Source organism: Scyliorhinus canicula, chromosome 5, assembly GCF_902713615.1.
Source record: "Scyliorhinus canicula chromosome 5, sScyCan1.1, whole genome shotgun sequence".
Lineage (NCBI taxonomy): Eukaryota > Metazoa > Chordata > Chondrichthyes > Carcharhiniformes > Scyliorhinidae > Scyliorhinus > Scyliorhinus canicula.
The window spans coordinates 22,421,153-22,445,153 of record NC_052150.1 but is presented as its reverse complement, the minus strand read 5'-3'; the positions used below and the strand labels follow the sequence as shown (position 1 = coordinate 22,445,153).

Sequence of the window (24,001 nt, the reverse complement as noted above, 5' to 3'; positions counted from 1 at the left end):
ATTTGGCGATGATTATGTAACCTGCAAGAAAGAATAACTACTTGTGGTTTGTCTAGGTGATAAGGGAACATGTGTGATTTATAAAAGTCCTGGTTTACTTTTTGGTCGGTGCTGAGTTAACTAATGTGGTTATGGGAATGCCTCACTTGGGCGCGATCTCATGGAAAGGTTTTGAAGTGTCATTTGTGGCAGATTTTGCTGGGAGATTCCCGTTGGCCCTTCTGGCAAGTTCCCCACCATTATCTAACAACACTTCAGTCACTTTTTTGGGCTCTGTGGAGTTTCTCACCAGTCTAGCCCACACTTGGAATTTTTTTCGTCTTGGGGGAGCTGAACTCCGAGGTCAGGCTGCCGTTTTGAAAGGGTGTCCCAACTCTGAGCTTGTGGGTCCCCTGCATCCCCACCCCAATGTCCCCCCCCCCCCCCCCCCACACACACACACACACAAGTGGGCATTATGCCACAGCCCTCCAAGTGAGAACCCCCCAACCTCCCAGAGGCCCCTACATATCTGCCCTGCAACCCCCAACCTTCATACCCCCCTCCACCCTCCTTTCATGGGCATAGCCCCCCCTTCAACCCTGATGACTGGCAGTGCCACTCTGGCATTCCAGAAACGCTTGCACTGGCACTGTGGCAGTGCTCCTGCCAGCTTGGCAATGTGAGGGCCGCAGTGCCAAGGTGCCTGCATTCCAGGGGGAGGGCCAGAGGGCCAACTTTCACTATCCCTGGCCAGCAAGCAGCCTCCTCCCACCCCTCCACCCCACCTCCCCCGGGTGTCAGTCCAACTGATGCATGTTTGTGTGGGCCAGCACTGAAAGGTGCCTGGCCCCTGCAGCCTCCCTGAGGAGACCAGTAGATTCAGGGATGCTGGCGGATTTCGGGTAAGCTCGCCTAAATAGGTTTAATGGACCTTTTGGGGCAGGGATCTGATTCCGACAGCTCCCGAGATCTGGGTCAATCACTCGAGGCATAAAAGCTGCTGGGAAGCCCATAGGAGGCCTTTCCCGGGATCTACCGGACGTGTTTTCGCTCCAGTGCAACACAGCCGGTAGATTGCGCTCGTGGTCAATGTTCCAAAACAAAGATCACCAACCACTGCTTTTGCAGAACAGTGTGCGGCTATGGAAATTTCCCCAATGTGCTTCTCTTTTGCACCATTGTTCCTTAGGTGTTTGTTACATCAGATGGAAAGTCTACATAAGGCGATTGGGAAAGTCTTGATGTCTTTTTGAAGTGTACGAAATGGAAGGGTATGCCAGAAAGGATCTTCAGAATTGTGCAGAGGCAGATTTTGCAGGAACGCAAAGTGGAGAACATTGGAGAAGGAGAATTTAATTTGATTTAATTCACGGGTGCCTGAAGGAGTTCATTTGGTCTGCCAATGTGCCAAAGAGATAGTTATCCCTGTGATTTAACTCTTAAGCGTATATCCATTTTGTGGGGTCATCAGTGGTTCGGGAATTAGATGGTAATGAAAACATTTTTGACCATGGGTGTAGCTGGAAGATGGCCTTTCTCAGTTGAAAAGAAAATCCAAAGCGTCATTGTTTGTATGCCAAGTTCTTGGTTTCATTCAACTGTTGTCATTTCAGTGCCTGAAAGGGAGAGGTGATGCTGGAATGCCATTGCAGCCACAAATCCTAATGCTGGCAATTGTCGGAGATGTGGTTTTGAACAGTGTTCTATTCAGTTTGCTCATTTTGGTGAAAACTGCACAAGTTGTAGGTGACAGGAAACCCCCCTCAGTTGAAAGGACAGTTATATTTTTTGACTTGGAGGAAGAACACAGGGAATTGTGTTGATGTCTCTAATTCTAAGACTTCTGCCCAGGAGTTTGAGAACTGGGCAGCATGGTAGCACAAGTGGCTAGCACTGTGGCTTCACAGCGCCAGGGTCCCATGTTTGATTCCCTGCTGGGTCACTGTCTGTGTGGAGTCTGCACCTTCTTCCAATGTCTGTGTGGGTTTCCTCCGGGTGCTCTGGATTTCCTCCCACAGTCCAAAGACGTGCAGGTTAGGTGAATTGGCCATGCTAAATTGTCCTTGGTGTCCAAAAAGGTTAGGAGGGGTTATTGGGTTACAGGGATAGGGTGGAAGTGAGGGTTTAATGTGGGTCGATGGGCCGAATGGCCACTTCTGCACTGTATGTTCTATGTTGACCTTTCCTTGGATGGGCTTCATCATTTCTCTGAAGACAAAACACTGCCCCAAAGGCTTCTTTACGTTTTATATTGGGTAAGGGTATAGGGAGCTGTGTCTTAAATGTCATCAGCATAAATTATAAAGTAAAGAAAAAGAGTTACATTTGGATAACTCCTTTCCAGAACTCACTGTCTCAATGTGCTTTGCAACCATGTAGTACTTTGGAAGTATAATTGCTGTTGTCATGCAGGAAACGACAGCCAATTTATGCACAGCAAGCTCCCACAAATAGCAATGTGATAATGACCAGGTAACTGTTTTTGCGATGCTGATGTTTTAACTTCTCTTCCTGAATGCCATGGCTCTGATTTTAAGCCTATATCCTGTTGTCTTCGACTCCCCTACACTACCACCCCTCCCACACACCACCCCAAACAACCAGCAGAAATATTCTCTATCTACCACATCCTTTCAAAATCCTAAGACCCTCAATCAAATCGCCCCTGAACCTTTTATGTTTCAGGAGATACAAGCCTTAATTTCTGATGTAATTCCACCTCCTTTGGAGTCCTGGTACTGTCTCCTCTGAAATTCTTTTCCAGGGGTCAAGTATAGCCTTAAAAGATGCGATGCCCAGAGCTGTACACCGATGCGGCCTAACCTTTGGCTTTGCATAACTGTAGCTATAAGGACATAAGTGTATGTCTTGCTTGTGATATTGATTAGCTTGTGGAACAGTACATGATCATGAGTCTGGCCAAGATAGTGGAAGGTCCAAGAGTCAGAGGGGAGGGAGGAGGGCGGTTTTTGATCCTTGAGGGGTTCCAGCATTTGCTTATTATCTCGCAATATTTTCTCTCGAGAACCACTTAAAATATATTCTAAGAACTGGATGCCCAAGTAGTTCAATTGGAAGACTAATCATTATCTGCTTAGTTGAATATGCCATGGTGCCTGTTCATAGTTAGCAGCTCACAGCTTCTGTGTGCGAAGAAAGTTAAAAATATAACACTTAAACACAATACAGACTTGTACTCCTTTCTGAAACCCATTGCAAGATTGCAATCTGTTAACGATTGAGGAAAACCAAGGTAGTAGTGCTGAAGTAGGTACTTAAATGACCTGTGTGCTACATGTAGCTGTTTATTTATTATCTTATAGTTCTTGAAATACTGATCTGAACTGGACCAAGGTCTGAAGGACAACTATTGTTCTTCAAACCCCTAACGTAATAATGACACAAATGTATTGTTTAGATTAAGGGTAGGGTGAGTTCAAACTGAAAGGGTTTTGTTTAAACAAAGCAATGAAGGCTCATTATGTCCAACTTTCTAGACAGATACTATATATATTCATCACTATTTTATGAGCTGCCGAGGTTTCTGAGTGAGGCCTGCTATATCTCTCACAAAATACTAGCTCTTGGATCTCTGCAGTGATACTATTGAGTGCTGAGCCAGGAAGATATGCTGTTTGGTCAAGCAAATCCTTATAAGGATAGTTATGAGTGCTCGCTGTTACAGACAAGGAAAGGTCTTTTAGTCTCAGAAACCGACGAGAAAAGATATGGAATGGAATGGACAAGTGTTGAGGTCCATAGATAAACTTCACATCCTCTAAAGTAAATCTCACTGTGTTTATCTGGAGAATAAACAGGAGCAGAGCTACTATTGCCAGTGAGCTACGTGAGAAGGAAAGAGAGAACAAAATGTTGGCTCATGTCAGGCTAGGATGGGGGGGGGGGGGGGGAATGGTGTGCAAGTGGGAACATGGGGGTGGGAGGGGAAAGATGGTGTGCGGATGGGGCAGCTATAAAAGGGGCAAGCCGGGAGTGAGAGCGCCTGCTTATTTATCACTTAGAATTGCCATAGAAAGTGCTCCCATTCACCGAGACTCCGATGCTGCCAATGCCAGTTGTCCAATTCTGATTAATTTGTGCCTGTGGTGCTGAGGAGGGAACGGGAAGGGAGACAAGAGTGAAAGGGAAAAGGGGAGGCAATGAATGGAATGAGAGAGTGGAATGCAAGCAAATGGCAAAGTAGAAAGCCCGAAAATTGGTGGAATGTGAATGGCATTCAAGGGTAAAATGACGACAAATTGGGAAGGGGCAATTGATGGTCATCAATAAGAGACGGAATGGCAAGTAATGGCCTTGAAAGAGAGGCGGAATCTGCAAGTGGTGCTTTCGGGAAAGGGAGAAGTGCCACTGTGGTAGAGAAGGAAAGGATGCGCCAGCATTAATTGGCACTGGTGCTGAAGAGGAATGTTAGCTGAAAGGGGGGGGGGGGGGGAGGTGGAAGCGAGTGGATGGCAGCATGAACTGAGAAAGAGGATGAAGAAAAAATGTTACAGTAGTTTTTTGGGTGGGGAGAGAGGAGTGAAACAGTGGCAGCAGGAATTGTGTGTCAGTTGGAATGGAATGTGGAGCGCCAGCTGGCACAAAGGCCCAACTTGGAGAGACGACAGATTGTGCTGAGGGAGTAGAGGCAGAAGTGTGTGACAGAACTGGGTTAGATGAGGAGCAGGGTAGTGGTAATCTGGTTGTTCTGTTAACCTTGTCTATTTTTAAATTTAGAAGCTGTAAACTGTGAAGTATGAAAGCTGTCACAATGTTATGATTCTGTTTAGCAGGAAATACAAACACCCAGTAATTAACTGGCAAAACCACGGCACATGATTTCACATTTTTTAACAAAAACATATATTTTTGTAAAGAGAGAGAAATTAAACAAAGCAAGCACCACTAACTTAACACTATTGTTTAATGAAGACTTGTATTATAAATTCAGTTCTATTGTTACTTCATCCTTATAAATTACAAGAATCTTGAGGGTTCATTAACGTTTGCTGGGAACAAGCCAAAGGTATGCCACAGCCCCCCAGAAGTAATTTGATTTCTCCTCCAAGTTCCAACTAACTATTCACTGAGGTAATATTTTATGGGGATCTTTCTATTAACTTTTTTGGATAATCATTTGATACTTCATGACTGAGGATGCCTCAGCTCCTTGTTCTGATTGCCAGCAGATATGCAACTTATTTCTTACAGCTTCCAATTGAACTCTGGCTGCTTTCTGCAACTAATCTGTTGTTTGTTTGTTTATTGTCATGTGTGCCAAGGTACAGTGAAAAGTATTTTTCTGCAAGCAGCTCAATAGATCATTAAGTACATGAAAAGGAAATAAAAGAAATACATAATAGGGCAACACAAGGTACACAATGTAAGTACATAACACCGGCATTGGGTGAAGCAAAGAGGGGTGTAGTGTTAATGAGGTTAGTCCATAAGAGGATCATTTAGGAGTTTGGTAGCAGGGGGAAGAAGCTGTTTTTGAATCTGTGTGAAGGCTGTGTCAGGGCTACTGTAGATTTCTTCTGTTAGCTACAAAGGCAAATTTTCCAGCTGCTTTTTAGCTCCAGGAACCATACTGGGCTTGAGCTTCACCTGCATTCCACACAGCAAATGATGAAGTTAATATTTTCTCTACTTTCGGTGCAGGTCTGAAAACTAATCATTTACTGGCAATTCTCTCAATCCAGATAAGCAGTCTCTACCAAAGCAAAACTGCAAATACCTTCTGTGAGAAACTCCCAGCTAAATTAAACAGAAGACTCTCCTAACCCTTCAAACAATCTTCATTAGCATGCTGTAAATAGAACTGCAAACTATATTTTGCCTTCAACACAGCTCTGATACTGTAACCCATATGAATAATATGCCTAATGGAGTTCCCTAACTCTTTCTCCAGACTTTCTGGCTTCATTGCAAGCTTAAAAATGTGATTTTTGTTTTTTTGATCAACACCCTGTGCTTTTAAGATAAAGACAGGTTAATTAGACCCAAGTCTGTTTCATTGACATTTACATTCAGGCACTTCATCCGGTCCTTAACCAAGCTCTTTGATTTATCTTGCATTTTCTTTAATCCCTAGTCTAGAAGTCTAAAACATCTGAATTATGAGACAGATATTTGCAACATAGTAAACTAGAATGCATCATTGTTAGTGTTAACATTTTCTAGGTTATATCCCTGACCTCCTTAGAAAAGCTCCTTCAATTTTTTAATGTTGAAACTTTGTATTTCTTTCTTATTAAGGGCATTTAAATGGTCATTGGGTAGACATATGGATGATAAGGGAATAGTGTAGATGGGCTTTAGAGTGGTTTTACAGGTTGGCGCGACATCGAGGGCCGAAGGGACTGTACTCCGCTGTAATGTTCTAAGTTCTTCAGCATTTCATACACTCTGCTGTTATTTTAAAGGAGACAGGCCATGTGTCACAAATTTACCATTCCTGAATTTCACTATTTCAAGGGACTGGTTGCCGTCGGTAGTTTGCCAGGTTGTTGTATGATTCACCCTAAAGTGTTGTTCAGGTTGGAAGGAAATCCTCTATGCAACTCCTCGAGTTTCTAATTTTACCTCAGAATTACCCAGAATATTTGCTTTCCTCCAGCACTTCAGGGAGGCCTAATATAGATTTCTAAGTTTAAATGTTATGTTTCTACAAATCAAAAAGTAAACCAGATTTCCATCCCTCACATTGTTGCATGCCACCCATTGAGCATAGTTTTGCAGGCTGAGTTATTGAAAGGTTTGCATAGATTAGCCAACAACCTGTCTTCAAACGTCTGTTCAGGATCATGAACGGAGGACAATTAATCGGCTCCTCCAAGGAACTGAAAGCTTCAGTGGCAAGTAGAGTATTCTTCTTTGTGCAAAACACAAATAAATAGAGGGTTGGATCATTGGCAAATCATTGGACTCTCTGCTTGATGCCACTATTGATCTAAAATTAAACTGGACATAAATGGTTAACAAATGATACCGGTTAGAGATCGACACCAGCTAATTTGGCAGAAGCTATTTGACCTGTCAAGGCTGGGTTTAGCCAAGAGGACGTTCTTGCGTTTTAAGTATTCCAGTACGAAGAGATAATTACAAATAGTTTGGTGAGCAGTGTATTTATATCAATCTCCCCCTTGGCCTAAAATCCTATTCTGCATAATATCTGCACATTTATAACATTAAGTCTGTTCCTTGTGGAGTTTTTTCCCATGAATTTTAGAGTCCTATCTATATTTTCAGATCTTATGCAGCATATGTCTAAAATTTAAGACCTTTATTTCTGAATGTTCAGTTTTTACACCTGCATGGTCAATTGTTAGATTTCTGAGGAGAGTCGGCAGATCTCCCTAAACCGAAGTACATGAGTTCAACTATTGTAATTGTGATCTAGGAAATATAGGGCCATAGCTTCTGAGTTCCTCAGTGCCAGATTTGTGGTGTGTTCCGATAGAGAGATGTTAGGAAATTGGATCGAAGATGTGGTGGGCAATTTAGGGGTTAACAGACTGAGGGTAAACTGCTAGCACTGAGTCAGAGGTAAAACTGTTGACACCGAGTCCACACCTGGCTGGAATAACATTGTCCCATTCAGACTTATTAATGGGAATAAGCAGGAAACCCCTGTCCAACCGGGATGATTCACTCAAGATCTACTGTCCTCTGGGACACACATTACAGAGTCTGATGGCCTCTTTTGTCCATAAATTGGAGGTTATTTGCATATCAATGGAATGGACCTGTTCTTTTCTCTAAACGGGAGTGGACAATCAAAAGCTCAGAAAAGAGTTCAAATCTGGATATGCCGGAAGGGGGTGGGTGGGGTTTGAGAGATGAAAGGACCTTGTTCGAACAGGTGGGGGCTGAAGGATTTGGAAAGCCACCAGGAGAGGCCATGAGACAGACTTTCAGAAATGGGTCTGAAGCAGCTGCACTAACTGCAGGAATATGTTCTGTAAATTAAAGTATTATTTTTGCCTGCCTGCATAAGTAGAGTTGAGAGCTGTTTCTCCATTTTACGTGCTGTTCAATGGGAAATTGTGTGTTGGGGTTTAAGAGATGCATGTAAGCTGTTCTTGTCATAAGTATAAAACTTCAAACATTGTTTGTTTTTTGATTTAATAATATTTTGTTTGTAAAAATAACCAAGCCCTGTTTCTTTGCAATTACTCCTGGAGTGAAATGACCTTTCTACACAGTCTTAAATTTTTTTTAAAAAGCATTGAGATTTTGCTCCAGTATGTTAGCCACTGTTGGGATCTGACCAGGCATCCATAACAGATGTACCCCACAATTGAGCTGGGGAGCCTCTCAGCAGTTCCTAGGTAATTGTTTGCATGCCAATTGCCTAGAAGTGCAAATTTCCTCCGGGCAATGACCAGTATTGGGAACCATCCTGTGGTAGTATGACTAGGGGTATTATGGTACCTTAGAAGTGAGCTGCTATTGGTGCAGAGGACTCGCTGCCCATTGGCCCGGGTAAGTCATGTGCCTCTCAGGCGATTGGCTGAGAGGTAGGTAGCTCCGCCTACAAGGCGGGATATAAGAACCCGTGCTTCCCGGCAGTCGGCCATTCTTCCGTCCGTCTGCTGCCGGGCACACATCTTGTGTATTAAAGCCTATCGTTTGGATCTCATCTTCGTCTCGTGTCCAATTGATGGTGCATCACATCCAAAAATGCAGTCTAAATCTAAAGCTTCAGATGGTTCCGACTGTGTTGCACCTCTTCTTCCTCTTAGAACCTCTTCTAATTGCTGGGTAACTATTGTACAGGCCCAGACTGGACCTTCCCTCACGTTTATCCAGCATTTTCTGTTTTTATTTCCGGTGTCCAGCATCCGCAGTATTTTGCTTTAACTTGCATTTTTAAATATTTACCTCATCATCATACTTATCCCTTTCAATCTTGAAGGTGTTCTGTATCAAAGAGATCGTCATTCTTTCAATCTTGAGGGTGTTTTGTACTAAAGGCATGGCTCTTCAAAGAGGTGTTTCAATTTAGACTGAGCTTATTTGGAGGAGTGTAATCAGCACTCAAGTTTTACAAACAAAAAAATCTTTTTGGAGTACCCAATGCTTTTTTTTTTCCAATTAAGGGGCAATTTAGTATGGCCAATCCACTTATCCTGCACATAGTTTTGGGTTGTGGGGGTGAGACCCACGCAGACATGGGGAGAAAGTACAAACTCCACATGAACAGTGAGGCACTGACACTTTCTTAATCTACATGTGGTATGAAAATTGGAGGATATCGGGATGCATACAATACTTTTTTTTTTTTTTTAGTTAAATTTAGATTACCCAATTATTTTTTCCAATTAAGGGGCAATTTAGCCTGGCCAATCCACCTACTCTGCACATTTTTGGGTTGTGGGGGCGAAACCCACGCAGACACGGGGAGAATGTGCAAACTCCACACGGACAGTGACCCAGAGCCGGGATCGAACCTGGGACCTCAGCGCCGTGAGGCGGTTGTGCTAACCACTAGGCCACCGTGCTGCCCCGCATACAATACTCTTAAGCCTTGCAGCCATAAGTCCTTGCCTAGCCGACCAGCTATGTCCACTTAGTGGAAATAGGACATCCTTCTCCAATTCATATAACTACAATAGCTAAGCTTTTCTCTCTTTTCTCTCTGCCCTCCATGTCTCTCCTTGTCCCTCCCAAGAGTGAACCTTCAGTCTCGGCGCCATTCCATTGACCAGCCTGTACCCATTGTTAGTACCATTAAATGATTGTCTATTGCTAAGATGCAGGACAGATATTCCGATGATTTATTCCTGCTGTGTGATTTAAGTGCTCTGGATCCCAAGTCTAGAGGTAACTCAGTAAGGCACTTGATTTCACTGCCAATCAAGGTTGGGTCTTCCATTTGCACTGTTGACAATTTTAGCTTTAAGATTAGACTGACCCTGCCAGGGGCAGCGCGGTAGCATTGTGGATAGCACAATCGCTTCACAGCTCCAGGGTCCCAGGTTCGATTCCGGCTTGGGTCACTGTCTGTGCGGAGTCTGCACATCCTCCCCGTGTGTGCGTGGGATTCCTCCGGGTGCTCCGGTTTCCTCCCACAGTCCAAAGATGTGCAGGTTAGGTGGATTGGCCATGATAAATTGCCCTTAGTGTCCAAAATTGCCCTTCGTGTTGGGTGGGGTTACTGGGTTATGGGGATAGGGTGGAGGTGTTAACCTTGGGTAGGGTGCTCTTTCCAAGAGCCGGTGCAGACTCGATGGGCCGAACGGCCTCCTTCTGCACTGTAAATTCTATGTCTAATGCTGCCGCTCTGTACCTAACCAAATGTTAATTACCCTTGTTTTTGACCTTGCTAAAATTGGTTAATTCGACAAAGGCTACAAATCTTGGGCGAAATCCCCCAGCAGGGTCGGAGAATCGCCTGGGCGCGCCTAAAATCCTGCCCCCGCCGTGGCAGAGATTCTCCGCCACCCGGGAAGTGGCGGGGGCAGGAATCTCGCCCCGCCGATCGGAGAGGCCCCTGCGGCGATTCTCCGGCCCGGATGGGCCGAGGTCCCGCCGCTGGGAGGCCTCTCCCGCCGCCGAGGTTTAAACCACCTCTGAAACGGCGGGCTCAGCGGCGCGAGCAGGCCCCCGGGGTCCTGGGGGGGCGGGGGGGGCGATCGGAACCCGGGGGGTGCCCCCACGGTGGCCTGGCCCGCGATCGGGGCCCCCCGATCAGGGGCCGGGCCAGTACCCTGGGTGCACTATGTTCCTCCGCGACCGCCACGGCCTCCACCATGGCGGAGGCGGAAGGGAACACCACATCGCGCATGCGCCGGCAGTGACGTCAGCGGCCAGCTGGCCGCTGACGTCACTGCCGGCGCATGCGCCGACCGGCGAAAGCCTTTCGGCCAGCCCCGGTCCCAGGGGCGCCGGGTGTTTGCGCCAGTCTTCTGGTGCAAACCGCTCCGGCGCGGGGCTGGCCCACAAAGGTGGGGAGAATTCCCCACCTTTGGGGAGGCGCGATCCCTGAGTGGTTGGCGCCACTCCCCTACTCCGGCACCCTCCGCCACGCCGGGTAGGGGAGAATGCCGCCCCTGACCTGAGCCATTTACAGATCTATATAACTTGTACAACAATGCATCTAATGGCTGAGCTATCAGAATCGCATAAATGACTTTAACTTAAACAAAAATGTTGAGAGAAATAATAATAATCAGAAATCTGACGATTTGTAATTAGCAAATTATTCATGATTTATTATTGAATGATGGTTCACAACACTGAATAAACCTTCGAATTGTTGTCCACCTGAAAATGGATTAAGTAACGTTGCTGAAGTATTTGACAGTTGCTGCTATGTTCATGCTGCTTGATGGTTATTCCTTGATCTTTAATAAGGGCAATCGTTCTTGTTTCCGCAGCTCTTGGCCAGATTATGCTGTACGTGGATGGGATGAATGGGCTGATCGACCACAGTGAAACTATCCAATGGCTCTACACACTCATAGGGTCAAAGGTAAGAAGAGATGAGAGTACCTCATTGTGTCTTTGCAACATAATAGTTGCGCTCTGAGAACAATATTTTTGTGCAGGCTATTTTGGTGTTAGTCCATGATGAGATAGTGGTGTAAATGTAAATAATTTTTTGCAGCTGGTGTAAGTAATCTTGGGTACTTCTTGTGATGAGAGAGCACCAGGACACACTGAAGTGACCAGAGAGAATACAAAATAGAGATTGCCTTGTAGCATGAACAACCTGGAACCATCATCTCCCCCAGGAAAGGACGATGATGAGGAGACATTTGGAGGGCAAGACAAATTCAGAAAATGTCCATTGAACCCCATTTAATATAGCTTGCCCATTGAATCCAATTTCTATAACTTGCCTCTATTAGGCAGATATAAAGGAACATTGTACAATCATCAGTCCTTATGTTGTGCATTCGTAGCCAAAAAGGGCTACGAATGCCAACAACCTTTTAGTGAATATGACTTATTGTCGATGAAAGAGGTTTGGCCAAACCTCAATCTCAGAATCAGCAACTCCGGGACGTAAACCAGAAAAAAGGCAAACTATTGAAATTGCGGCTATTTTTAAGCAGCCCCAGGCGACTTCATCTGCAACTTAGGGCAGCAGAGTAACTCATTCCTTAAAGCTGGAACTCCTGCAACAGAGTGGATTTTCCCCCCCAACAAACCAGCTTGCTTTTTTCCTCCACTTTGGAACCAAGAGAACATTTTCTTGGACACCAAGGGAGCATTTCCTTGGACACCCATTCAACCTGAAAATTACATTAGAAAGTGGGGAAGATTATGTGGATGTCTGAAAGATGCTGCCCCCTCTCGTTAAAGATGGGGAAAGCTGGAAAGTACAAGAGGATTTGGAATTCTGTACCTTTTGTTGAAGTTCGGGGAAACATTCAATCGGCATGTTCTGCTTTTGGGTAACGAGATGCTTTCTCATAGCAGTGAACAGCTGGCTCTTTCATATTGCTGAAATTGAGGTGGTTGCAGAATGTAGTGTTTATTTGGATCAGTTTCCAGGAGACTTGTGTGTGAATATTGGTTTGCGGTATTTACCCTGGTAAATCCAGGTCACTTTACCAGCAACAGATGACTCCATTCTTTTTTAAAAGTCTACAAATCTGCTGTCAGATTAAGACAGGCGATGGATTTAGCAGAATAAATATTGGTTCACTGGAATTTGTTCTAGACCAATAAATGCTACAGTCTGGAGTGAATGGGCACTGGTATAAGAGCAGCTTTAATTGAGGCGATTAGACCTTTAGTTCGATGGTAATATTATGGGTTGCTTGGACTCTTCTGCATCATGCCTGGTTGTGCTCAATGTGTGGGTAAATGTTGAGCATGTTCACAGACCAAGGACGCATTTCTCCCCCCCCCCCTCACCCCCCCCCCCCCCCACGCCGGGTGGGAGAATCGCTGGGGCGCTGGGCGAGTCCCGCCATGCCGCCCCGGCACCCGCATGCGATTCTCCCAAACCCCCTCCCCAAACCGGCGTGGCGAGATTTACAACTGGCCGCTTGGAGAATCGCCGCTCACCGTTTGTAACGGGCGAGCGGCGATTCTCCGGCCTGGATGGGCCGAGTGGCCTGCCCAATACCACTGGTTCCCCCCAGCGCAGTCCACACCTGGTCGCTGCTGGCGGTAACAGCGCGGGACGCTGGGGGGGCGGCCTATGGGGGGGAGGGGGGATCCAGCACCAGGGGGGGGGGGCTCAAAAGGGGTCTGCACCGATCGGCAGGCCGGCCTCTCTGAAGGAGGACCTCCTTTCCTCCGCCACCCCGCAAGATCCATCCGACATTTCTTGCGGGGCGCCCGCGGGGAGGACGGCAACCGCGCATGCGTGGGTTGGTGCCGGCCAACCTGCGCATGCGCGGGTGATGTAATTTCACCAGCCGCGTAATTTACCTGGCACCGCCTTTACGCGACTCCAAGGCCCAGCGCGCATAAATGATGCGGCGCCGCTCCTGTCGCCCCGAGGTGGGAGAATAGGGCGCGAGGAGTGGCCTCCGACGCCGGAGTGAAACACTCCGGTTTCACTCCGGCATCGGGACTTAGTCTCCTGATGGGAGAATCTCGCCCCAGGAGTGGTTTGAAATTCCTGGGCAGGCGTCCATTTACATTACTGGGTTCAGTACTGGGCAGCACTGCTGAGAACGGACCTGTTTCAGTGGAATTGCAACGCAGAACCAATTGAATGATACCAGCGCTTAAAAGAATTAAATTACGGGGGCTGGTTGCATGAACTGGTTTGCATTCTCTCAGACAGTTGAGTGGTGATCCAATACAGTTAGTAAAATGATAAAAGGTTGCAAAATGATTGGCAGAGTGAAACTATCCCCTTTTGTGGGCAATCAAAAATAAGGTTAAAAACTTCCATTCAGAAGGGACGTGCTTTTTCGAGCAATGGGTGCTGGAAATCTGGAACTCTCTCTCTCTCTCTCTCTCTCTCTCTCTCTCCAACAAAAGGCTGTGAACGCTGAGTCAGTTGGAACTTTCAAGGCTGAGAAAGATTGTTGTTAGGTAAGAGTATTACAAAGGCCAATTAACGAGTTAAGGATCAGGTATGATCTGTCAGAACAGGCAAAAAAGAATGATCTCCTGTTCCAACCTAAGGGGTATCATCTCAGAATTCCCCCAGATAGCTGTCTCACCCCAACCCTCTTTCCTGCCCTTGACCTATCTGCAATTTTCTGTTGGGAGACCTGGGGTGACCATCCACCCTTGTCTCGGGAGCCACTTGTTTGACAATTGTTGGGCACTTAAAGGCCATTTTCCACACCGTCCCAATTTTGACGCCTAGAATGAGAGGGGGGAGCACCTCCCTCTAGATTTCCCTTTCCAAACTGGGTATCCCCCAACAATGTCTGCTCTACAGTGGATGTTCTCCATACCCTTGGCCCATCTCTCCAGGCATTTCTCATACCCCCCTATCTCCTGGGTGCTCGGCTGCTGGCTGTTGTGTGTGTGTGGCGTTACCTCCCGCAGTGTTCAAGCACAGTGTCCAGGCATCAAGGTGTGATTGGGATGCTAGGCAATGAGTCCCACGTACTACATGGCCTGCCCTCTCACGGGAATCCAATTGGGTTGGGTGAAGTGCTCACTTCAACACGATTGCCAATTCCCTATTAGCAATAGCCTTCAGCCGCACGTCCAGAGGCCTCGGCAGTCTTTGAGGGTTTTGGATGGTCGGTAGGACAGACAGGGACAAGGGTTGCCCCCGGAACGGGTATACAGGATCCAGGGGTTGGCATGCTGGTGCCACCCTGCATGCCTCCCCCACCCTCTCATGGTGGCCCATACCCCAGAGGATCCCTTCCACCCAGCCGAGTGTGTCCCGCCTCCTGCCGAGCATTGGGGCGGTATGCCCACGCCCCTGGGCTCTTTGAGGCCCACACCTGTGAGAAAAGATGGCTACTCACCTCCTTGGCTCCCCACAGCAGCCCTTCCGCCAGGTTCATGTTTCTAAAAAGGAGTTCTATTGGCGCCAGCGTGATCACTGGCTCAGGGGGCCGTTGGATATGGGATGGGTCTCGTTAATTGTATGGAAAGAGGGCTAGAGAGTTGATTATTGGTTTCTCGCAACGCTACGGCGAGATCCTGATTTTTGCCGAGGGGAGCAGATCAGTTGCATCGCAAACTGTTTGGTGCCCGTCGCGGTTCTCGTTTCCTGCCACTCCCGCTATTCACCGGCCTCGTTGTGCTTGAGCGAGAGGGTAACGAGGCCAGAGAATCGCGCCCTGTATGTTCCAAAAATTTTGTTCAGCCTTCGATTAGAAAGAATACAGTTGTAACCAGAGTCTCCTGCCAGCAGATAATATATTCCTATTGTGCATTGCACTACTCGCTATATCACCAGTGCATCTCTTAAAAATAAAAGAGATGACCGGGAAAATTGTTTTCCCACTTCTGGTTGGGAGAACTGGGCAAATCAGTGTGCAATTAAGTCACTCCGGATGTCTGCACTTTCTAATAATTGGTTTTGGTGCAATTGCATGTCTGTCATCTCGGCAGAATCTTAACATATTGTAATTGGAAACCTATAATAGCACAAAGGCTGCCTCGGAACGCCTTGTAACCACTTGGAGTAATAGAGTTGCCGGTGGGGAGTTATATTGTCAACTTTGCCTTACTCTTTCCCATGAGTTCCACTAACTGCTAGGGCTACCAGCCCTCCGGGATTGGCTTGGAGTTTCTATGTATTGAAGGTCAACCTCCAGTACATGGCTTGTGTGCAAAAATTACCAGGACTTTAAAAAAATATATTTTTGTTTCTTGCTCATTTTCTTTACCAGACATAAAAATATAGTGAAAAGCGGGGGGACGGGGGAGGTAGTTTGGCTGACAATCGGGCATCATCCAATTGGTAAAGAGTCTCCTTGCTTTCTAATTGGTGTTTGTAGAGTGCGCCATAAGGATGGCTGTCTTGGCCGACCAATGGCGAGAGTGTGGGGATAAGCCATGTGATGAATCCTCCAGGGATACATGTAATCACAGTTGGCAACCCTGCTGACTGCCACTCAAATGGCAGGTGCTCTTTTTTTTTAAATGTTGACCAAATGCAAACTGCACAATGGGAAACTGAATGAATTTTGAAAGTTGCTATTGTATGATTCTTGGTGAAATCATCAGACTGTGTCTTCAAGTTGGTATTGCACAGCCACCCAGCGTGGTGCATACCATGGCCAGTGACTTCACTCCCTATTGGACCGACACTTTGGATGTTAATGTCATATGCAAAACATAATGGGTGCAAGCATTGCAGGTTAACTGGGCTGTAGAAGAGCAAAGGGTGGGGGGGGGGGGGGGGGGGGGTGGGGGGAGGGGGGGGGGTTGGTGAAAATATTTTCAACATGGACATCTAAATATATTAAACAATGGTTTTGACGCACCAAACGTTGGGGTCAGAGAGACAAGTCACTTTTGACCTGTTATTTTATCTCCCTCTTTCTCCCATTTTGGGTATTCTTGCTGGCCCTCAACTCGCACCCGGATTTAGTCATGCACCTCTACATTTCTGCTGCTGTTGCAAACATGGACAGTAGCTTCCCTCTTGTGGTATTATCATAAATGTTAGAACTGCAAGGGTTAATTAAATGTCTAGATCAGGCAGTAGAGGGAGTTACAGCAACCAGTATATAAGGCATTGATGCTAAGTCTTGTGGGGAGAAAAGTGAAGGAGTTAGCTAGAGACAGACTGAAGTAAATATAGCGTGAATAAGAGCAGATCATAGTTTATTATAGTGTAGAGATTAGTTGTAGGTGAGTGTAGATTATATTTCAATTATGAAATGTCTATTATTTGGGAGTACGTGTCAAATCCAAATTAGTAGCGTTAGTGAATTTATAGCTTTGTTCAAGTTAAAGCTATCCTGCCAGTGCCTCTTTGGACTGCGCCAGGAGATAAACAATCGCTGTGCTTGTCCACACATTTCTGAACACAATACTTCCCATCCACACTTGCATTGTGACTGATGGCGTTGACATCCTGGTCTTTAGCAAAATGTGTCTCGCCGATGGTGCCCCTTACTGACATCTCGCTATCTGACCATACATGCCATCGTGTCATGTGTCCGAACAGGAGACAAGGTCTTTTGGCGTTTATCAAATCTGACCTTTAGTTTCTTTCCCTAATTCTGCGGCTTCTGAGTCCTTGAATTGCCTCACCCACCACCCCTTTCAGCTCTCCTTTTCAAATCCTCATCGTTGACAACACCCAACAATTCCTCTCTGACTGAGCAGCTCTTCATTTTATTTGAATTTTATCTTTTATCAGTGCTCCCCTTATCCTCTTTTCTCTGAATGCAGTGCTTCCCTGTCCTTCCTAAGCCCCTCACTCCCATACAAACTCTATCTTTATTCATGGCCAACCCTCAGATCTTTCCATATCATGGGCCTCCTTACTCCCATAGTCTTATTCACATCTCTGACGATTCCTTATAAGGGCTGGTTTAGCTAAGTGGGCTAGACAGCTGGTTTATGATGCAGATAAAGGCCAGCAGCCTGGGTTCAATTCCCATACCAGCTTACCCGAACAGGCGCCGGAATGTGGCGACTGGGGGCTTTTCACAGCAACTTCATACTTGTGACAAAGATTATTATATCATTATTATTCCCTCCTGACTTGTATCCCTTCCAACCTAATTTGATTTTGTGCTTGTCTGGGGAAAAAACTTTCCCTAGGTCACTGACGACTCCCTTTTTCTGACCGTCTACAACCTCCTCCAAATCCTTGTTGTTCTGACGTTGACATTTTGTCCAATACCTGTTCACAATTTGCCCACCTTTGACAGCTCAGCCATCACAGCCTAAACCCTACATTCTAGAATTCCCTCCCTGAATCCCTCCATCCCTCTCCATCTCAAACTCTCCTTAAAATCCAACTCTTTGACCAATCTGTTGGTGACTCCTCCGAACAAAATGACCATCTTAGGTTCAGCGCCTCCCTTCATGCCGACGTGAATGGACTTTCTTATGGGTAGGGACGGGTGGTTGGTTTGGGGGGGGGAATTCTTCAGGTGTAGAGGCCTGAAAATTATTTGCTAATGTATGGAAATTGTTCTCTACTTTGAACACCACGAAACAAGCTACATCACTGGGTAGGCGACAATTGTGTTGCGTTTTTACGTCGGCGTGAAATACGATTTTGACATCTCAAGATTTTCCGCTCCTGTCGCCAAACACATCCAAGAAAAACGGGAGCACAAAATCCCAGCCAATGTTTAAAAGCCCCAGTGTCGATGCTCGTCATTTTTAAACCCGTCAATCCCTGTGGAAACTCCTGAAGTGTCCTCCCAGTAACTTCAGAAACGTGCACGACAGCTGGGTGAAAAGTCTGGCAATTTGCTTTCAAAAAGCTCGGCTTCTAGTCAGCTGTCATTCTGCCTGTAGTCAGTCAGCCGTAGTGCAGCAAATTAGCCCGAGAAGCCTCCCAAGTGCTTTCAGCAAACCTTCAGCGAGCAGAAACTTTGCTGCCTTCCGTCTGCTCGCCTCCTCGCGCGCACACTAAGTGGCGAAACGATCTGGCGAAGGAATTGTTTTCGCGTTAGCCTGCACAACTTCCAGTGGCAAATATCTGTTGGCGGGCCTTTTACATCGCTGCTGCGTGGCTGCTGTTTGTTTTCTGATGGGACACGTAACTGAAATTGAAATACAGGAGAGTCAACACGAGCTCGGCCAAAAACTATAAAGAAGAAAGACCGAGCTCCCAGTATTTTCACGTCTATAATCTTTTGCTAACTGTAAATTCTTCTCCTCCGAGACCTTAACCTGCTCTTGCTTCCCAAACGCCATCACTTTTAGTGGAAACTAATCCATTTTCAAAGTGCTGTTGACTAATCTCCAAAGACCGAGTGGAATGTCAGGACGAGGTTGATACAACAAGGTTGATTAAAGATTTATATCACACATATTGTTTTAATTTCTATTCCTTATCCCCTGTCTGAGTCTCGCACTGCAGGGATAAGAGTGGAGTCTGCCCTCCTGACCTCCCGTACTTACAGACCTGAGGTTCACATCTTGTTAGAAGCTGTTGCACAGAATTATTGAAGGAAAGCTAGAGATCAAGTGAAATACTGTAATCTAGTAAAAGGTATTGGATCCATGGAGGTGCATCCCATCATTAAACAGGAGAGTCTGTGCTAAACTGTTTAATCCATGTCATTCAATCTCCCTAGAAAGATGGAGGAAAGCATGTTTGAAGTACATTTTGTCCAAATTGCAGCTCTTCTCTCTCTCTCTCTCTCTCTTCCCCCCCCCCCCCCCAAAAAAGAACAAATATATTTAATAATGTATGCTAAAAATGTCTGCGAAATAAATCCAGGAACCAGTTTCCTGTTAAATCTGTCATTAACTTCGGATCTTGAGAAAGGGCTGAATTTTTAGGCCCCAACGGGGTGCGCTAGTCTTCCTGGCACCATCCCGCCGCAGGTCAATTTTCCGGAAGGTAGAATGTGGCACAGCATGGCGGGTGGCCAATTCAGCTTGTTGTCTTATTGAAGTCTGTTGTGGGCGACTTGCTGGATTTTTTTAGTCAGCTTCTGAGTCCTCCGAGGTGATGGAAGGCACAGTTAACTGCCCAGAGGCCCAAGGGCTCAGCACTCTAGACAGGCTTGGAGACCCAGCCCGGCTTCAGCTGCAGCTGCAGGTCTCACTGTTGTTCCACAATGGTTGACCCAGTTGCTTAAATGTTTTTAATTTTAACGTTATAGGGGCACCTCATTTAACTGAAAATGCAGCCTGGGGCCTGTCCAATGCTAAAGGCCTCATACAAGTCCGACAACTTTGAAAGCCCACCCTCTGGCTATTAATTACCCAATGTGTGGGGAAAATCATGGTTGGATGAATATTCCCTGCTCTTTGCAGATTTCTGACTCCCGTTTGAGCCTGACTCCCAATGATTTTCTATTTAGGGCTGTCCCAAGGCATGCAGCGGAGGCCAGTTAGAGGAAAGAGCTATCTACATAGTGGTTCCATTCCTTTTACGCCATTTTCAACAGGCCTGGAGTTTAATCTGAACTGTTTGTTACTGGGGAAAAAAAGCAGCCAAGCTTTGGTAATGTACAGTCCTCTGGTACCTCTGGGGAGATGGTGGCTGGGAACGCAGGTTCAAATCCCACCATGGCAGATGACGAAGTTTAAATTAAATTTTTAAATAATCTGGAATAAATGTCTAATGGTAACCATGAAGCCATTGTCAATTGTCATAAAGATCAATCTGTTTCACTAATGTCTGTCTTTTCGGGAGGGAGATCTGTCGTCCTTACCTACCTGTGACTCCAGATCCACAGCAAAGTGGATGACTCTCAAATGCAGGCCAATAAGGAATGGGCAATAAATACTATCTGAACTTTCTGCACGATTTGTTTACAAACCCCCGAGATGGTCAGTGAAAGAGAACTCAGCAGAAACATTGAGCAAAAAGCACTAGATACATATATAAACATAGACCGAGTACAACAAGCTTTAATCTGCAATTAAAGGTTAGCTACTTCAATCTGACAATGAGATTCTTTATTTGTTATTTGGAACATTAGCCGTCAGTTTCTGCAAAATTCCCATTTCATCAACATGTTTGTGAATGGGCGGAGATCTTTCTGTGACGGTTAATTTTCAATGCACAGCCCATGAATGAATAGAAAAAGAAACCTGACCTATGATGTGCATTAACTGTATGGTACGTGAGCAGCAAAGAACAAGCCTGAACTGACACATGTGCAGGGTAACAGAAAAAGTTAAAATGTGACTTTTCCCCCCCCCAACGTTATGGAGTGAAAACCTACCATAATTCCACTGGTATTAGATGCAGAAAATCACATAACAAGTGTATGGACAGGTTTGTATCATTTTATTGCACTGTGACTGGAGTTCATACTAGAGGTAGATGAGGTTCGAAAATCAATTTTGCAGAACAAAATCTCAGTCTATTCACAAAACATGCTGATGAAATGGGCATTTGACAGAAACTGATGGGTATGTTCCAAACAACAAATGGGGAACCCGTGTCAGATTAAAGTAGCTAACTTTTAATCACAGGCCACGTTTTTTTGTACTCTGTCTGTATTTATACAAGTATCTGGTACTTTTTGCTCATATTCCTATTGAATTCTTATACTCTCAGGGTTTGAAAACAAATTCTGCAGAAATTTCGGACAAAGCGGATATTTACTTTACCATCTTTCTCGATCTGATCACAGTCCTTTGAAATTGCTAGTAACGGTTCCTTGATGCACATCTCTGATTAACTATTTGGTGGCTGAGGTGACATTTCTGCAGAAACAAATACCATTTTAAGCAGAAAGCAACATCCGTTTTCAGACAGAGCCTTTTGTCATTCATCCTGTGCACCCCAATGTTTTTGTACTCCTTGGTCTGAACACCTTTCAGATTCTCGTGTGCCCCATAGCCGGTTCCCCTGCAGGGTGTGACACAGCTGTCCTGTTCCAGACCGTTCTTTTGGTTTCTGTCCTCTGGCTCGCCAGGGAAATAGACGTGTTGCTCAGACTTGGTCAATCGGGCTAGATTCTGAAAGCTGACGCGTAGTTGCTCACGTTGGGATGGCTGTGACAAAACATGCCCGTGTTTGAACAGACAGCAACATCAGGAAACAGATGAGGGTTGTGGATTGCAATATATTCTTCACCCGTGTGCATTCTACAAATCCAACATTCGGCAGAGGAAATTTGCAGAGTAGAAATTTTGTAAAATGTTACCTGAACCGAAAGATTACTCAATTTGGTTGACTTAAAGGCTTCATGTTCAAAGCACTAAGTATTGCATGCAGTTCTGGTCGCCGCATTATAGGAAGGATGTGGAAGCATTGGAAAGGGTGAAGAGGAGATTTACCAGGATGTTGCCTGGTATGGAGGGAAGATCTTATGAGGAAAGGCTGAGAGACTTGAGGCTGTTTTCGTTAGAGAGAAGAAGGTTAAGAGGTGACTTAATTGAGGCATACAAGATCAGAGGATTAGATGGGGTGGACAGTGAGAGCCTTTTTCCTCGGATGGTGATGGCTAGCACGAGGGGACACAGCTTTAAATTGAGGGGAGATAGATATCGGACAGATGTCAGAGGTAGGTTATTTACTCGGAGAGTAGTAAGGGCGTGGAATGCCCTGCCTGCAACAGTAGTGGACTCGCCAACATTAAGGGCATTTAAATGGTCATTGGATAAACATATGGGCAGCACGATGGCACAAGTGATTGGCGCTGTAGCTTTGCGGCGGCTGGGTCCCGGGTTCGATTCCCTGCTGGGTCGCTGTCTGTACAGAGTCTGCGGGTTCTCCCCATGTCTGCGTGGGTTTCCTCCAGGTGCTCCAGTTTCCTCCCACAGTCCAGAGACGTGCAGGTTAGGTGGATTGGCCATGATAAATTGCCCTTAGTGACCAAAACAGGTTAGGAGGGGTTATTGGGTTACGGGGATAGGGTGTAAGTGTGGGCTTAAGTGAGTCGGTGTAGACTCGATGGGCTGAATGGCCTCCTTCAGCATTGTATGTTCTATATGGATGATAATGGAATAGTGTAGATGGGCTTTAGATTGGTTTCACAGGTCGGTGCAACATCGAGGGCCGAAGGGCCTGTACTGCGCTGTAATATTCCAATGAATCTTGCTCCCTACATTAAATCTTTAGATACTGAATTTAATGGCAAAATAAAATCATAGATTGCTGGAAATAGTCAGGCCAGAAAGCATCTATGGAGAGAGGTACAAAATGAATGGGGTCTGACAAGTGGTCATCACCGTGAAAGTTAAACTGTGTTCTTTTCTATATAGCTGCTACCTGTGGTCTGCTGAATATTTAAGGTATTTTCTGTTATTTAAAGACTAAAAGTAGCCTCAAATTTGGCAGTAAATTGCAATGCATGTTAAGCAAATTCTCAGCATCGATGTGCCTTATTAACTGTTGACCTACCCTCTCTGTAATTAATAGCTTTGCTATTGAGAGTAGATTTTGACCAATTAGCACTCCCAGCATGGTGCTTCAGGTGTGTAGAGCGTACGCTGCATTTTGAACGTGGAGGATAGCAAGTCCAGGACCATTTTCCAACCGCAAAATCAACGGAAGATTCCTTAGCGTAGGCAATCGCCTCAACCTGAATTGACATTACGCAGTTTCAGGAAATGAAGATCGGAGCAAGGGGTGTGAATTTGTAAAATAAAAACCTGCCCTCTAGTCCTAACTTTTAATGCCAGAGCAGTCATCTGGAATAATCATTGTGCTGCTAATAATGCCTCCCAAAGTGACTTGAAAATGTGGTACTAATTTGTGTACATTGTTGGAATTTATATACAGTAGCAGCTGCAAGCGAGACAGTTTAAAACACAGCCACAGCTTTTGCTCTCTGCAGTCTGTGCTGGGGCAATGCTTATCCATTTGCCGATCTCTCTCACTTTTTCATGGATAAAACGCACCCACTACTGATGTGACATTCAGAGGCTTCAATGGCTAAGCTGCACTGGTTGTTCAAGCTCCTTGGAACCTGGTTTTCACACTCGCTTCCACCTTCACAATGTTGGCACGCAGCTGACAGGAGGCGGAAAAGAATGCAAATTGCTTTTGCTGCTCGCTACTCTGTTCAAAGTGGATGGGACATAGCTGGCCGGCGTTTAAGCAGCACGGAAAGGCATTCAATGCGGAAGTACTGGAGGAAATGAGAACCCAAAACTGGTGTGTGAAAAATGTCTTTCAAAATCAAGTCTCCCTTCCCACACATTAAGTATCTCCCCTCTCTGTACTTCCCTAATACAGATCCCTGCAATTCACTGCCCTCTTGATCAAAGCCCTCTGTTTCTTCCCACAGTCACCACCCTACCTAGCTCCCCCCTCCCTCCCTACCCCCCCCTCCCCTCCCCTCCCCTCACCCCCCTCCCCTCCCCTCACCCCCCTCCCCTCCCCTCACCCCCCTCCCCTCCCCTCACCCCCCTCCCTCCCTCACCCCCCTCCCTCCCCTCACCCCCCTCCCCTCCCCTCACCCCCCTCCCCTCCCCTCACCCCCCTCCCCTCCCCTCACCCCCTCCCCTCCCCTCACCCCCC

The 24,001-nt window shown here is 46.1% G+C and overlaps 1 protein-coding gene across 19 annotated transcripts in view; it reads left to right on the top strand.

Moving 5' to 3' along the window:
* Positions 1 to 24,001, top strand: part of fhod3b (formin homology 2 domain containing 3b) — a 678,530-nt gene that overhangs the window by 394,981 nt on the left and 259,548 nt on the right. For all 19 annotated transcript variants that reach the window (XM_038796751.1, XM_038796753.1, XM_038796754.1 and 16 more), the window contains exon 6: positions 11,367 to 11,461. In XM_038796751.1, coding sequence (XP_038652679.1) covers positions 11,367 to 11,461 — 95 coding nt within the window. The remainder of the gene's footprint in view (positions 1 to 11,366; positions 11,462 to 24,001) is intronic.